This window comes from Callospermophilus lateralis, chromosome 8 (assembly GCF_048772815.1).
Source record: "Callospermophilus lateralis isolate mCalLat2 chromosome 8, mCalLat2.hap1, whole genome shotgun sequence".
Lineage (NCBI taxonomy): Eukaryota > Metazoa > Chordata > Mammalia > Rodentia > Sciuridae > Callospermophilus > Callospermophilus lateralis.
This window is the reverse complement of record NC_135312.1, coordinates 15,154,004-15,167,054: the sequence shown is the minus strand read 5'-3', so window position 1 is coordinate 15,167,054 and position 13,051 is coordinate 15,154,004. Positions and strand designations below refer to the sequence as shown.

Sequence of the window (13,051 nt, the reverse complement as noted above, 5' to 3'; positions counted from 1 at the left end):
AGCCTAAAAACGAAGGTAGAAATTTTCAGGAAACTGACAGAACTGGGGTGTGGATTTGACATGAAATGTAATAGTCATGGATTCCATAATAAGAAACAGGAACATTTCCCTTGAGGTGATGCAGAGGCACTGATGGGTTGAAGTCAGAGGTGCTATGGTCAAAATTTGTTTTAGATACATTCCATGATGGCTCTGTGGAGGATTGATATGATGTAAGCAACATCACAGACAAGGGGAGCATTAGGAAATTTATTACAGGATGCAAAGCAAGGTCTTTAACCAGGACACACACAGTAGGATTGGGAAGTGGGGAAAGATCACAGACATTTAAATGATTTAAACTGGCAGAACCTATTGATTGATTGACTTTTTATGGTAGAAAGATATGAAGAGAGGAGTTTGTGATAACTTTCAGAATTCTGTCCTGGGCACCAGGTAACAAGTTACAGAAGGAGTAGATGATTATAATTTTGGACAGATTACATTGTGGTGTCTGTGGGGATTTAGTATCAACAAGGATTTGGTAGAAACCTGAGGCTCTATTGAAAAATCCAAGAAAGAGATGGAGATGTGGGAATTATTAACCATGAAGTGGTGGCTAATGATGTGGCCATGATATGGGTGAGGTGACTGGGAGAAGTATAGAAAGCAGGGAGTCAGCCATGAAGCCCAGAGCACATGTTAAGACACGGAGAAAGAAAAGGAAACTGTGAAGGAGACAGAGAACAAACAGTCAAAAAAAATGACAATAAGTCCCAACAAGATTGGTAGTTCAGAAATTAAGAGAATAGAGACATTAAACTCTGTAGCCAAGAGGTCCAGGGGGATGAAGATTGGGAGGTATTCTTGGGACATAGCAACATGGAGGTCATTGTTTGTAAGATCATGGCAGCTTGAACAAGAGAGTTAGGTGGGGCACAGACAGAAGCCACACTGAAGAAGGCAAAAGGATCAATGAGAAGGGAGAAAATAGAGACAAGCGGTAGAGACAGCACTTACAGGAAACTTGGCTGGGAGAGTGAGGTGATGAGGAGGAAGTAAACGACAGCCATGTCAGCCATAGGCAGACATAGGTGGAAGAATTTATTTTTTTTAATATAGGGAAGGATGGAACTTGTTTATATACAGAGAAGGAGCTTATAAAGAGCCATGTGCTAACAGCTTACAACAGGAGGTTGATAATAAGTAGAATTAAAATCTTGATGGGATATACTGGCATAGGGTAGAATGAGACAGGGATCAGGAGTCTAGGGAGAAGGCTTTACCTTGAGGAGGAAGGCAACTGTCTAGTCCTTCATTTGACCTCTACTTAACATAGGGAGAAGGCTTCCCCCTTAGAAGGAAGGGGACCATCTGGTCCTTTATTTGACCTTTACTCAACATAGCAGGCAACCATTGCTTCTCTCTCTGTGCCCAGACTAGATTTGCCATTGACTTTGCCATCACCTTTTAAAATTGCTGTTTACTATGGAGTCACCCTCATCTCCTGCCAAATTAACTTCAGTGGTCTCTGAAATATTCTCCTAGGTTCTGACACCTCTTCCCACAACAATGGTCAATGCTCAAAATGAGCCAGAATCACCCTGTTACATGGCAGGTCAGATCATGTCACTGCTCTGCTCAAAATCTTCCCTCCTTTCAGAGCATAGGCAATAACCTGACTCATGGTCACTGATCTCTTGCTCCTTAGTCTTTCCCATCTCCCCCTTGACTCATTCCACTTCAGCCACACTGGCTTCCTTGCCTTCTGCTCACATATCAATCATGACACTGCTGCTTCTGGGGCTTTTCAATTTTCTATTCCTTCTGCCTGGAATTCACTTCATCCAAATATGTATCCAAATATCTCACCTCCTTTTGCTTTTACTCTATACCACCTTCTCAGGGACCCCTATACTTTAGACATTCCCTATCACTTTCTTTTTCTCTTTGGCATTCAAGACCACCTCATACTATGTATTTTAGTTATGTTATTGCTGTTTGTTATCTATTTCCCCACTAGAAATCTCCAAAGTCACAAAGGTTTTCTATTTTCTTTGCTGTTGTATCCACAGATCATGGAGTAGTGACTGATGAGAAATACAAATTGTTAAATATTTATAATGAGTGAGTAACACCCATCTCATATGGTGGCTGAAATTATATAAAGGACTAATATCTGTAAAAAGTGGTTTTGAAAATTATATGCCATTTAAATTTTAGTTGTTTCATATAAAAATCAGATTTCCTTTTGGTTTTCAACCCATTTGGTTAGGTATTTGACTGGACTTAAAATAATTCTGTGCATGGATTAGCAAGAAACAAATTTTTGTTAAAGACAGTCCTTTAAAATAATTAAATTAGAATTCTGAGAAAATACAGGGAGACCCATTATTACATGGATTTGGATCTACTGTGGACAACTCCTCTACTCTGTCTCATTGCTACAGTTCAGAGAGAAAATCTGTTCTGACACCGCAGGCAGGTATTGGTTACAGCATGTAATGCAAGGATTTTTATTAGTGAAAGTTAAATTTGGGTATCATTCAGTCATCACATCTATTCCTAAATTATTTAAAACATGAATTTTTTAACAAAATCATTTTTATTAGCTGACTGCCAATATATTGGTAGGTATTGCTATCAAAGCTCCCACAAAAAAATGAAAATCTTAGTTACTTTTTGATTATTTCAAAAAAGGTTATTACATGCTACAAATTGGATATGGTTCCACATTAAAATTTTATCTTTCTTCGAAAGACAACATTTCCACATAAGAGAATATCTACCGAAGCAGCGAACATGTACTTTGCAAAGGATTCTTGTTATAAAATCCAAAGGGATTTACAGAAAATCACTTTTGTTCTCTTAGAAATTCTTTGATTATTTATGTTAATTGAATGCATAAATCTAAGAGTACTAGGTATCTTTGACAGGAATGAAATATCTTAAAGAATAATGACTTAAAATTTTAAAAATTAATACCATGCATACAAATTGTATCTTACACTGATGCTAGCTAGCGCAGGAAACGTGTCCTAATGAAGAACATGGTCTTGAATGGCAGGCAAATTCATGTCACACCATCTTCATACTTCCATGGGACCATTGTTTATTCAGGTTGGTGGTCTGAAAGTAACAGGTTTATGACATTATGAACAGTAACACCGATGTGTGGGTAAATCACAACATCTCTTTCCTTTTTCCATGACAAAAATGCTTTATCTTTTGTACAGAGTCCTCTGTGCAATCTGTATTGTGTCCATCTGTATTGTGTCTGGCTTTAAGTTCTCTCTAAGGCTTAGTGTGAGCTATGTCTCACATAGCTTGCTTGGTGTTCTGGATGTTGGCATAACTATATTGAACACTTTCTAGAAGTGTTCTAAAAAGCCTACTAGGAGGCAAACAATAGGGAAAGGCTTGAGGGCATTATTGCCTGCGTGTTTACTTTTCCACCATCACATATAATAGAAGCTTCAGTGTATAAACTCTTAGCTCAAGACACATTTCAAAATCCCATGAAAACTAGAGTTTCTGAATACTCCTACTTATGTTGTAGGAAATTTACACTTACTTTAGCTATACTAGGTTCCTTATTAATAGCTATTAAATGAATGAATAAATGAGCCCAAGTCAGAGGAACATGTCAGGAAATATTCATTGAGCAGCGCTATGTACAAAGGACTCAAGGCACTTGAACTTAGATGAGTGCTATGAAAATAAATTTAAAAGAAAACCCCACTCACTGAATATCTTCCTTACTCTAAGACAATATCTCTAGCAATATTTTAGAGTGATTTATGGAGGACAATTGTGTGTTGTATGTGCTGGAGGCTGAATCCTTACTAGACTAAATATGTGCTTTGTCACTGAATTGCACCTCCAGTCCTAGAGGACTTATTGACAGAAGCTACTATTCATGCATAGTAACCTGCCTTACCATAGTAATAATTCCATGAATTGTATGTTTAAATGTATTAAGCTAATTTTGTACCTTGTGCTTAAATTCATGTGGGAGCAAGGGGTTAGAGTGAGAAAAGTCATCCAAAATTATTTCATTTCACAAACCAGAGACATGGTCATCATTCAAGAATTAGATGTGAGCCAGGCACGATGGTTCACATCTGTAATCCCAGCAGCTCATGAGGCTGAGGCCAGAGGAGTACAAGTTCAAAGCCAGCCTCAGCAACTTAGTGAAACCCTGTCTTAGAATAAAATATAAAAAGGATTGGGGATGTAGCTCAGTGGTTAAGCACTCCTGGCTTCAATTCCTTGTGCCAAAACAAGAAGAATAATTAGTTGTGGAGTTTCCTCAGTAAATGAGGAATGGAACCATCATATGACCCCTGTCCCACTCCTTAATATTTTTCCAAAAACATCTAAAATCCACATACTATAGCAATGTAGCCACTTCAATATTTATAGCAGCACAATTCACAATAGTAAAATTATGGAAACAACCCAGATGCCCATCAATAGATGAATGGATTAAGAAAATGTGATATATACAACACTGAGATATGTGAATACAAAGTGGTTTATTTTTTTCTGGGCCTGAAGTCATTCTTCTAAAAAATGTAGAAATCAGATCAAATAAATTTTTCTGGTTTTTTTTTCCCCTACTCTAGTGTTCCTTACTTCAAAGTTGGTAATGAAATGTCTTCATTTCATTACCAACTTTACTATTTAGAAACTAGCTGACCTTCTTAAGTCACTAAAAGTACCTGCACCTATTTTCCACTTTTGTTAAAAGTAAATAACTTGATAAATGGCATCTTAAGAACTCATCCTACCCTAAGAGTCTATTAATTTTGTTTCCCAACTATAAATTTTAGACATATACTTTTAATCTCCCCAATACAATCATAAGAGACAGAGACAATCTCAGCATGTCTATTTCAGTGATTATTTTTGTGATATAAGGAGGTGTGAACAAAAAAGACCATCAAGACATGTGGGGAGAAAGGAGATCATTGCTGTCTTTTAAACCTTCAACTGCACTGGAACCTAGAATTCAGGACACCGGTTATTCATCCGGTTAAAAATAGTTTACCATTTACTGTGTGCCTGGAAAGAACAGAGTAAGGTGAAGCCAGGGTGCACAAGCTCCTGTGGACGGTCGGTCTTTTCGCTACATCCACCTCCCTGCCAGGCTCCTCCCTCTTGCTCAATCAAAGCTAGTAGCCTCACTACCTTTATTTAAACATTTTCACTACTTGCCTGAAAAAAACCCAGACTCCATCAGAAGGCTCATTTATTTTTTACTGGCCTTTATTGAGCGTGAAATTGCATCAGATTAGAACTCCAGTCACCTAGGCGCAAAACAGAGGCTTCACAAAAATAGGAAGTGTTCTAAGTGAAAAAAGTTTGAAAGAAATTTGACCACACTTATAAAGATAGTTAAATAAGAGTGGCTTGTTCATGAAAAAATAATAATAGCTAATATTTTCTACTATTTAATAAATACCTAGAACTACTCCAAATGATGCACATATATTATCTCCTTTAAACTTCATGACATATCTATGAAATATATACTGTTATTAGCACTTTGTTGAAGAGGAGGACACTGACTCAGAGAGATGTTGGCTTGTCCAAGATCACAGAGTGAATCCCTAGTAAAGCTGAGATTAAAATTCAGGTAGTCTGACTTCACTACACTATTAACAAAAGCCATCTGCATGATAAATCTAGGATGTAAATCAGGCTTAACTTCAAGGAAAATTGCAAAAGTCCATTGACAAGAACAAAAAGTCCTCTGTAACATATTAGTGTAAACCTTGAAAGCGTCATTGCCATTCATCAAGATTAAAACTAGAGAAATCACATTGAGAAGAATAGTAATTATCATATGCCTATATTCTCTTGTTTTTTAAGTTTAAAAAAAAATTGCAAGCATCATCTGTTCTGAGCCATTATTCACGGTGAGTTCTGCTAGCTGGGGTAAAGATGTTTACCTTGATTGTAAAAACAGAGTAACAAGAGACTTGCTTAATGAAGCCCGTTATAAAATATGCAAAATCGCTTCTTTTTTTTTTCCTCTCCCCTAAAATAAATTTAACATACCGCCTATCAACTCACATCTCCAGAGGGCACTAAATAGTTTAAGAAGTCTGTGAAAGAGTATTATTGAGAGCAGAAAACTTTGCAAAGAAGAACAGGCTGCCAATTCTTGATTACTCTGCAGTGAAACTTCCCAACAATAGCTCTAAGTAGAATGCAATTAAACCCTTGGTCCCACATACAAAAAAACAACAACAAAAAAATCTCTTCCTGCAATCAATCAATACTAGATGGACATACACTCTAGACATAATGGTTTCACATATTATTTAGATCCAATTATGGTGCCTGATTAGTTCACTGAAATCAATGTTAATAATTCATGATTCCTCATATTATATTTAATGTTCAGAGATGAGAGAAGGCGTCACCATCAGTCTGAGAAACTGAGTGTAGAATTGACTGTATGAAATGGGTGACCTTCACTGAGGTGAAGCGGTCAGGAAAAACAACCCCTAAGTAGGCCATGGTCCCTGAGACCATAGGAAGAGTCTGGATTTTTTCTGACAGGTGTAAACATGTTTCAAGAAGGGCCATGATGCTGTTCACTTTGACTGGGCAAGAGCAAGGTGCTCCCCAAAAACTGGGTTGTCTGTCCTATCTTTGATTTGGGAAAGACAATTCTCTACTCATTCTACTCTGACTTAATTCTTGACAGCCTTCAAAATACAATTCATAAAGTAAAAAATGAATAGAAGTTAGATTAAATACCAGTAAGAATTAAAGCTAAAAGTCATAAAATAAAAGTACGATTTTAAACAGAAGATATAAGGCTTGAGCCAATGAGCTGAAAGGTTAGATTTTTTTTAAAGATAACAAAGGTTAAGACAAAAGGCTAAAACCCATGAGAAGAAACATTTAAACTAATCATGTAAATTTGACCAAGGGTCAAGCACAAAAGCACTTAAAATGAAAGCTGACACTAAGAAAAGAAAACAATAAGGAAAAATAAACTTTCAATATGAAAAAAAAATTAGAGATTAGAGAAACAAAGCAGTAGTGGGAGACAAAGGAGGGAGGAAAAACACAGAGGAAGAACTGGGTTTTACAGGGATTCCGTGTCCTTGGTGTCCTGAGTCATGACAGTTACCAACCTGTCCATATTGTCCATCATTACCCAGAGCCTCAAATCCCACCCAGAACTCAGATGGAGTAGGGGCTCCCCATGGAATGTAGCTGCAGGCAACAGGACAACTTGGGCACCTCCAATAAACTTCCAACTTGACCACAGAACTTCCAAGTCACCATTGTCCCCAGTTCATCAGCCAATCTTGCAGGCTGCAGGCCATCCTCAGAGCCTCCAAGCTGCCAACTTACTTTTTGATGGTGTGACTTTAAGCAAGTTTTTCAACCTCCCTGAGTCTTCAGAATACCTTTACCTGAGTTGTAAACATGAGGAAAGTACGATTAATGACAAGTAATAGCAATTCACCACTATCACCTTACTTGTATTCTTATGACTTTACTTATAGAGAGAGTCTCAGTCATGCACAAAACAATGCCTCAATGTACCCTTCTTTATCTTCACAGCCCCAGTGACCATTATTCAGACACATGTTAGGATCAGAGAATTTCCAGCAAGAGGCTCACAGAGAACACCTGTCACCTATGGCTTCTATATGGGGTTCAATCCATGAACCTCAAGTTTCAGTCCTCTATCAAGAGAGAGGAGACAGCTGGGAAGAAAACATGAACTATGGAAGAGGGGATTGATTGTCCTGAGTACAGGGAGGCTTGGACCTTCTAGCCAAGTCTTCTGTGGCAACTAAACACGGATCTAATGGTATTCCCTTTCATATTTCAGACTCTACAACGTATGCACATTTTCTGTTCAATGCATTCGATACAGACCACAATGGAGCTGTGAGTTTTGAGGTAAGCTGTAGACTCTTTTTACATTATTTGACTTAAGACACCCTGAAAGGGATTTTAGTCTTTTCAGTAGGAAAACTTGAATTTGGTGATTTGATCATTTTGGAGCAGAGGGAAAAAGCCCTAGAACACCTCATTTCTCTCATTGAATTGCTAAGAAGCTGCCCTTATCTTTCAAAAGGCTTACAAATTACAACCCATATTTAGCTTATTTTCCAGTTTATAAAAGGCTTTGCTCAATTGCATGAGAACAGAAGGCAAGTGATTTAACTAAAATTTACTGGGGGTACTCAGGTCCAGTTACTTTTGTCAGTCCTGGAAATACAAAGATGATAAAGTCAAAACCCTGCTGTGGAAGGCATGTTAGAGGAACAGAAAATACATACAGAAAAATGTTATATTCAACCACACTGACAAGATTATAAATAAATTTCCTTTCTAATTACAAATTTGAAGTGATCTGTAGAGAAAGTATGTAATTTTGATCATGAAATAGTTTATATGATCATCCAGGAAAATTTGCATATGTGAATATATATGCTAAGTAAATATTCTATCTCTATATTCATATATATATATTATGTCTAGATATATAGATATCTATAAATATATCTATAGGCATATTTATAGATATATTAATAGATGCTTACATATTTATAAATATATATATTTAGATGTATAGATATTTGTAGATATATTTGTATGGATGGAGGCATTTAGATATTTATATATAGATGATACCTATAGATATATAGATATTTAGATAAAGATGTGTATTCACTATACAGAGAGATGAGATAATTCATATTCTTTCTGTGGAACATAGCAGATCAAAAAAGTAATATACTTACCTCTAGTGATAGGAGAATAAACTAAATATTAACTCTGACCACCTGTGAAGACTTTCATTTGGGTTATAAGTAGAATATGTATCTCATCCATTTGCTTGAGTTCTGAATATCTGTGCTTGGTCACTGGGCAGTAGACATCCATTTTTAACTTTGTAATTTCAGTTTCTCTCAGAAAAAAATAGTTGGATGGTTAGATAAAGATGTCTGTGTCTATTTACAGTGAAAATGAGGCAATTTGGGGGATAAATGTGGTGGACAATGAGGGAGGATGTAGGTTCCACACAGGCCGGATTTCTAGTGACAGCTATGGCAACAGGAAGCCGATGATAGAATGGGACCAGCAAGGAGAAGGTACTAGTGGCAGAGCCTGCCCAGACAGATCAATGAACTAAGTCTCAAAGAAACAGCAGAAGCTGGTCAAGAGAACAAAGATGGTGGGAAGCTGTGGAGCAGGTGGCTGAGGTCCAACAGAGTACATCAGGCTTGAAGGAAGAGAAAGCATTTGCAAATCATGGGGAAGACAGAATACAAATGAGAGAGCCAGAGGAAAGGTGTGGAAGGAGGCACAGGCCAGGGCCTGACAAGTCTTAGGCAGGATGCTGCAAGGAGGTGGGACTGTCTTGCAGGAAATGAGGCACTGCTAAGGAAATGGCAGCAGGAGTGTTCATGTATCAGTGCATTTTCTTTTTTTTCTTTCTTTTTTTTTTTACAGTTTTTTTATTGGTTGTTCAAAACATTACAAAGCTCTTGATATATCATATTTCATACATTAGATTCAAGTGGATTATGAACTCCCGTTTTTACCCCAAATACATATTGCAGAATCACATCGGAAAGGTGAAAGGATGAACTGCAGTCTAAGGCATTGAGGATCAGGGGTGGACACAGTCAATTGATATTAAGATGAAATCACTAGACAAAAAGATCTGTCATGTTTAGGAGAAGTAAACTTAATTTGGAAAGCTCTCTGGATACAAGGACTGTTAGGGTGTCAAAATAACAATAAAAAAAAAGAAAGTAAAAAAAAAAAATGAGCCTCCTGGGATGTCAATCAGTGGTCTAGGGGAGAACTGTCAGGTGCATCAAAGCATCTCCTCATACATACTCCTTGAAGACTGTGGGCCCAAATAGAATCATTTGTCCAAGAAATACCACTGATAAAAGAAGAAGCTGGCAGGGGCCAAGGAGGTGTAAGCTAAGAAGTTAAGATAGGAGGATGGGTCAGCATGGACATGGGAGGGGCAGTTAGTGGAGGAAGAGTGGACAGTGTGAGAATGTCCCAAGTGCCAATCCCCTGTAACATTTCATCCACTGATGGCAGCTTAGTCTGCCATCTCCTTGCTGGTCCCATTCCATCATCCGCTTCCTGTTGCCATATCTGTCACTAGAAATTTGGCCTGTGTGTAACCTCTATCCTCCCTCAGTCTTCACCACATTTATCCCCCAAATTGGCTTTATTTTGACTCTAAGTAGACACAGACAACTTTATCTAACCATGTAACTATTTTTCTGAGAGAAACTGGAATTACAAAGTCAAGAGTAAGCTAATATTATCCTATTAATGTTTACTGTACTTTGTGCATAAAATTAATTCTAATATAGCCTTAGTTTAGCTTTAAAACGAAAGTCAAAGCTTCCAGTTTACATAAGAAAAACTATTACAGCTAGTTTACAGAGGTTGAGAAGGGCAAAAACTACTAGTTATTTCATTACTTGAAATAGTTTATGCTTCAGAAATATACCATTGATTTTCTATAACACCTTTGTCCAATTTTGCCAGTAAATTCAGTCTGATGTTAATAATGTGGGAATATGCATAACACTGCTGTTATAATGTTTATGTAATATACCAGTAATTATGATAAATGTTGATTATAACTTGGGAAATTAGTCGTAATGGTTATAGGTATGCATGTAGGTACAATGCTTTTCTTTTAAAGGCAAACAAATGGCTAAATTAATAAATATTGAGTCAAAACCAACATGAGGCCATTGAAATTATTTTTCTAAGTTGACTACCTACTTGCAAAATTTCTTGGAAGCAGAAATGGTTGGGGAAGGATGATGTTATGAGGATCAACACTATATACTTGCAATGGCAGAGGGACTACTTGGATTCTAAGATATTAGGAAATAGAAGTTTTCCACTTAATTTAAACCTGAAGGGCAGAATGAATAAGTCAGGAAGGTCCCTGGATTTACGTCTGATTGGATCTAATCTCCACTTTGCCACCAAGTAGCTATGAGACCCTGGGATGAGTATTTTAATCTTGGCCTCATTCTTCATATCAGTAAGACATCAGCAATCAAGATAACTTCACTGAATAATGGAAGAATGGAAAAGTAATAAAGTCATTAAAGGTCTTGGTTCTGTGCCTTGTGTCAAGTATGTATTTGATATCTATTAGATGTTAACAATAAAAATATAACTTAGAGAGTTTTCTAACAAATATAGTTAATAATGACGTTGGTCATCATATTACATAGTGATGACCTGTCTTTGAATGTATTCAAGCAACTGCTAGGTGATCACTCTGTCTGCAACATGATGAAAGATAGCTCTGCATCTGGTTATAATAAGCATTTATGTTATTATTTGCCTAAAATATCATTAACAATAGTAGTAGCTATACAACAATAATACTAATTGATGCTTGAATGAAGCATCTCAAAGGAATGAATTAGCATTCATTATGTTTGGCATCCTGTTGAGAAATTACATAATACTAATTTGTTTAATCCTTCTAGGTATTGCTAATATGTTCTTTTTAGCAAATGAGAAAAGTGAATCACAGAGAAGTTAAGCAACTTGTCACATTCACTCAGAAAGTAGGACCCAGGATTCACACTCAGGCAGTCTGGCTCCAGATTGTGTTAAAGTATATATAGATCCCCAATACAGATCCCAATCCCTTATCCCCATATCTTCTAGTATTAAATCCTTTGAGCCAGAGGGATTTTGTCTTTCAGAGCTTTTTATATTTTAGAACTGCAATAACACATGCACACGCGCACGCGCACGCACACACACACACACACACACACACACACAATGGAAAGATAGATAAAATTAGAAATTGTTTCATGCCAATCAAGTTCAGGTTTTAGCAACAACATTCACTAAAAGGAGTTTTAGTGTAGAATCACCATCTCTCTCTGCCTTTCCAGTGTTTTTTTTTTTAAGTTCATAATTTTTAAAAATAAATTGTAGATGAAAAATTTTACTTGTATTACTAGCTATGTATTGGAGATAAGGAATCCCAAACTTAGAGAGGCTGACTTGTCCAAAGTCATTGAGTTAAGTATATTGGAACCTGGATTGAATACCAGTTCTCCCAAAGTTTCTCAAACCTGTGATTTTTAAGGAGGGGCCAGCACACTTTTCTATGAAGGACTGAGTAGAGAGTTCTGTTGGCTCTGCAGGAGGCCATACATCTTTTCATTTCATTCATTCTTTTAGAAAATATTTATCAAGCATTCCTACGTGCCAAACACTCTTCAGAGGTTAGAGATATGTCAGTGAACAACAACAACAACAAAAATACATGTCCTGGTGGAATTTGCTGTCATCCATCCATGGCTAATTTCTGTAGACTCCTTGCCTTGAGGGCTCCTGAACTTGGGTCCCATCCATAAGACTCTGGTGATTCCTGAGGACTGTGTTGCTGCTGTGTGTATTCTGGGTGCTTCTTGTTCCCTCTCACCCTGCCACCCACAAGTGATCAGCTCCTTCTGCCACAATCTCTCTGGCCTTCTACTTCCTATAGATTCCAAGTGCTTGTTCCTTCAGTTCCCTGTAGCACAGTGGAATGTTCAATGAAACGTGCGGAGAGTACAAGATCACTGTGAGACGAGAGAAATGTATACAATAAATATGTACATAAGTTCCTATAGTCAGAAAACCAATCCCCTATTTTTTCGTTTTATAAAATTTGTTCTTTTTAGATATTCATGACAGCAGAGTGCATTGTAACATATTTCAAACATGAAGGGCATCTTATTTTAATTAGGATCTCATTCTTGTGGTTGTACATAATGTGGAGTTTCTCTGGTGGTGTACTTACATATGTACATAGGAAAAAGATCCACTGCCTTTTTTTGTCCATCCCCACTCCCTTCCATTCATTCGTCTTTGTCTAATCTGCTAAACTATTCTTCCTCTCCACCCTTTTGCTGTGTGTTAGAATCTGCACATCAGGGAGAACATTCGACCCAAAGGTTTTGGGGATTGGATTATTTGACCTAGCATGATAGTCTCCACATCCATCCATTGGCTAGCAAAAGTC

At 37.2% G+C, this 13,051-nt stretch overlaps 2 protein-coding genes across 4 annotated transcripts in view; one reads left to right on the top strand and one right to left on the bottom strand.

Annotated features, from left to right (window-relative positions):
* Kcnip4 (potassium voltage-gated channel interacting protein 4) overlaps window positions 1-13,051 on the top strand; it is a 485,624-nt gene that overhangs the window by 455,434 nt on the left and 17,139 nt on the right. For all 3 annotated transcript variants that reach the window (XM_076863845.2, XM_076863844.2, XM_076863846.2), the window contains exon 4: window positions 7,847-7,917. In XM_076863845.2, the coding sequence (XP_076719960.1) occupies window positions 7,847-7,917 (71 nt within the window). The remainder of the gene's footprint in view (window positions 1-7,846; window positions 7,918-13,051) is intronic.
* Pacrgl (parkin coregulated like) overlaps window positions 7,375-13,051 on the bottom strand; it is a 47,983-nt gene continuing 42,306 nt past the window's right edge. The window contains exon 9 of the mRNA XM_076863842.2: window positions 7,375-7,421. Within this exon, the coding sequence (XP_076719957.1) occupies window positions 7,407-7,421 (15 nt within the window). The 3' untranslated portion in view covers window positions 7,375-7,406. The remainder of the gene's footprint in view (window positions 7,422-13,051) is intronic.